Source organism: Callorhinus ursinus, unplaced genomic scaffold (genome assembly GCF_003265705.2).
Source record: "Callorhinus ursinus isolate GAN/ISIS: 27379988/994484 unplaced genomic scaffold, GSC_fseal_2.0 scaffold2634, whole genome shotgun sequence".
NCBI classification, from domain to species: Eukaryota; Metazoa; Chordata; class Mammalia; order Carnivora; family Otariidae; genus Callorhinus; species Callorhinus ursinus.
In genome coordinates, this window is record NW_027399688.1 from 1 (window position 1) to 2,976 (window position 2,976).

The 2,976-nt window shown below is 42.1% G+C and overlaps 1 protein-coding gene across 1 annotated transcript; it reads left to right on the forward strand.

Annotated features, from left to right (window-relative positions):
* Window positions 1-419: 419 nt before the first annotated feature.
* On the forward strand, window positions 420-716 carry LOC141372211 (ribonuclease K3-like). Its single transcript, XM_073890721.1, has one exon. It carries the CDS (start codon window positions 420-422, stop codon window positions 714-716), a length of 297 nt encoding a protein of 98 aa, XP_073746822.1.
* The last annotated feature ends 2,260 nt before the right edge of the window (window positions 717-2,976 follow it).

Consider the following 2,976-nt stretch of genomic DNA (forward strand, 5'->3'; position numbering starts at 1 on the left):
AAGTACAGGATAAAGATAAGAATGGAACCTGCCAGTCAGAAGAAAAGTCATCTTACCTCACATTCCTCCTCCCTGCGCTTCAGGTCCTTCATAGAATGTGAGACTCTAGTCAGAAGGAAGATGGTTTAAAAATTTTTTTTTGATGAATGAAATCTTGAAAGGAGCAATAAAGATCTAAATGGTTGTGAATAATAATTTTGCCCTTATGGCTTCTAATACTGTCATTCTCTCATTTTCTTTCCTCTTCCTACACAGAAAAGATGATGCTGGATCTTCTGGGACTCTTTCCTCTCCTCCTGTTGCTACTGGGATCATGGGGGTCAGTGCATCCCCTTGGTGCTTGGGCTCAACCCCGCACCAGAGCTCAATGGTTTGCAATTCAGCATATAAGTGCGGGTCCTGTCCAATGCAACAATGCAATGCGTGCTGTCAATATTTATAATCAGCATTGTAAGCCTCAGAACACCTTTCTGCACGACACCTACCGCAACGTGGCTGCTACCTGTCTTTTGCCCAACAGGATCTGCAGGAATGGCCAGAATAACTGTCACCAGAGTGCAAATCCTATTAAAATGACTTACTGCTATCACACTGGAGGGTCATATCCCATCTGCCGCTACAGTACTACTCTCCAGAACCAGCTCTACACTATTACCTGTAACCCCCCTCAGCCAGGCGACCCTCCCTATCCTCTGGTTCCTGTACACTTAGATTAAGACTAAGGTTTCCATTACTTTCCCTCTCACTTGTTGTAGGTTCTCTTATGATCTCTTCTGCTTTTTCTTCCCTTTGTTATTTTCTGTGGTTTCTGTAGAAGAAAGAAGGAGGGGAGTGGGAGAATTAGAGGGAGAAGATGCCAAACCAGAGTTGGGGACAAAAGCAAACAGGATTCTTTTCTGCTTTGGAGCTTTGTGTTTTGATGGAAGACAACAGGGAAGAGGGAAAAGAAAGACCCAGGCCCCCTATTTTTAATCTTGAACTTCTGCCCAGCTTTGTTGCATTGTGTTCATAGCAATAAAATCACTTTCTGTTCCATTGTAATGACCATGAGTGTGTGTGTTTGGGATGCTTTTCACATCATTGCCAGCCTGGGGCCATCTAGACTGCATTTGTAAACATTCTCAGGGGAACTATGTGGGCCCTAAGCGACTTTTGAGGTTATTCAGCAACCCAAGGCTTCTCCTGCCACTTCCGCCACCCCTGTGTCCCTGGGACTTTGAGCAAGAGTGTTCTGCATCCCTTCAACTCTGCTCATGGCTTTTACATATTTCCCTTGAAATCACGGTCTATGTTTATTTGGAGATGGCATGGATACCTACCTCACAGAGTGTCCATAGTACTTTCACAAACAGGTTCTAACCCTGCCAACCGATGCATCTTACATCTTTACTATTGGATCGCGTATTTCATCAGATAATGTTTTGAGTATAAGTAGTAGTAGGGATAATAATCCACTGTAGCCTTAGAGTACTTCTCCCATGGTTTATTGGAATGCATTAAGACAAAGCATAGATCAAGAAAAAAAAAAGCACTGGGGATATTGTAAATTTCTCCCTTTATGTCTGTTAATATTTACCTTATGTATTTAGATGCTCCAGTGTTGAGTGTATAGATATTTACAATTGTTTAAAAAAAAAAAAGCACTGAGGTACTAAAAACATTCCTGCCTTACCTAAATACTGAAATATCACAGAAGTAACGGTGTTTTGGAAAAGGTAGAAGATTTAGAAATTGAAAGACTGGGATTAAGAATTTGGCTGGGGGCGCCTGGGTGGCTCAGATGGTTAAGCGTCTGCCTTCGGCTCAGGTCATGATCCCAGGGTCCTGGGATCGAGTCCCACATTGGGCTCCCTGCTCCTTGGGAGCCTGCTTCTCCCTCTGCCTCTCTCTCTCTGTCTCTCATGAATAAATAAATAAAATATTTAAAAAAAAAAGAATTTGGCTGGGATTAAGAATTTAGGTCCTAATTGTAGGGGAGGAAAAATAATTTTTCCTCTACCATTTTAGGTTCTTGGCTGACAGCCCCTCAATTTCATTGTATTCCTGCTCTCTCTGCCTCTCTCTCTGTCAAATAAATAAATAAAATCTTAAAAAACAAAAGGCAACTTCATAGGACAAAAACTATTTTAATTATGTACATACATACGGAGCCCCAGAAAAATATTAGACTTAAAAGCAACTAGCCAATTGAGTCTTATGGACCATCCTGACTATGGAAAGGATAGGGGTCTAGGTCTTTAAAAGGGGGGAAGACAATTCAGAGGAAGGTGAGAGGAGGCAATGTTTGGGAAAGGAAATTTGCCCTCCCATGCAGATGACTCTCTCAGATGAAAGTGATCCCTGTAATGGCTCACTTCCTGTTACAGGCCCCTTTCTAATGTAAATTTCCCCTACAAAAGGGTAACCTCCACTCTGCTTTCAGAATTTCTTCTGGTCAGCACTTTCTCAAAATAAACAGCTTAACATTATTCTTATGCCAAAAAGGCATATTTAAGGGTGGCATATTTTGCTAATCCTGCATACCTTTCCCTTTCCTTGTCAACTACTAGATTCACAGGGCTAGCAGGCCAGTGTAAGTCAAAGTGCTTTGTAGATTGATCTGTCTTTGAGTAGCAGCCAAACATAATGCCTATCAGAAAGGCCACCTACTGAAGAAGTTACTAGTGTGTCAATTATCTGCACTGCAGAATGGTTCTTTCCAAATCGAGCGAGTCCTTTAACAGGTGTGCTACTTGGACTCATCTTCCTTCATGCCACATATTTATGTCATGTCCTAGAAACAAAGACAGAAATATGAAGTTTCAGGTTTCAGGAGTCTGGATTCCAAGGGTGCTAAATACTGAAGGCCCCTCTCAGTGGGAAGACATAAGAAGGCCAGGACAACTTGGCACTTGAGAAAGTTGGTACCCAGTAGGGGAACTTATCTGGTGGGACTTGAGTCCTCCAATTTAGAGCAGCTTTCAATAGTATTCATCT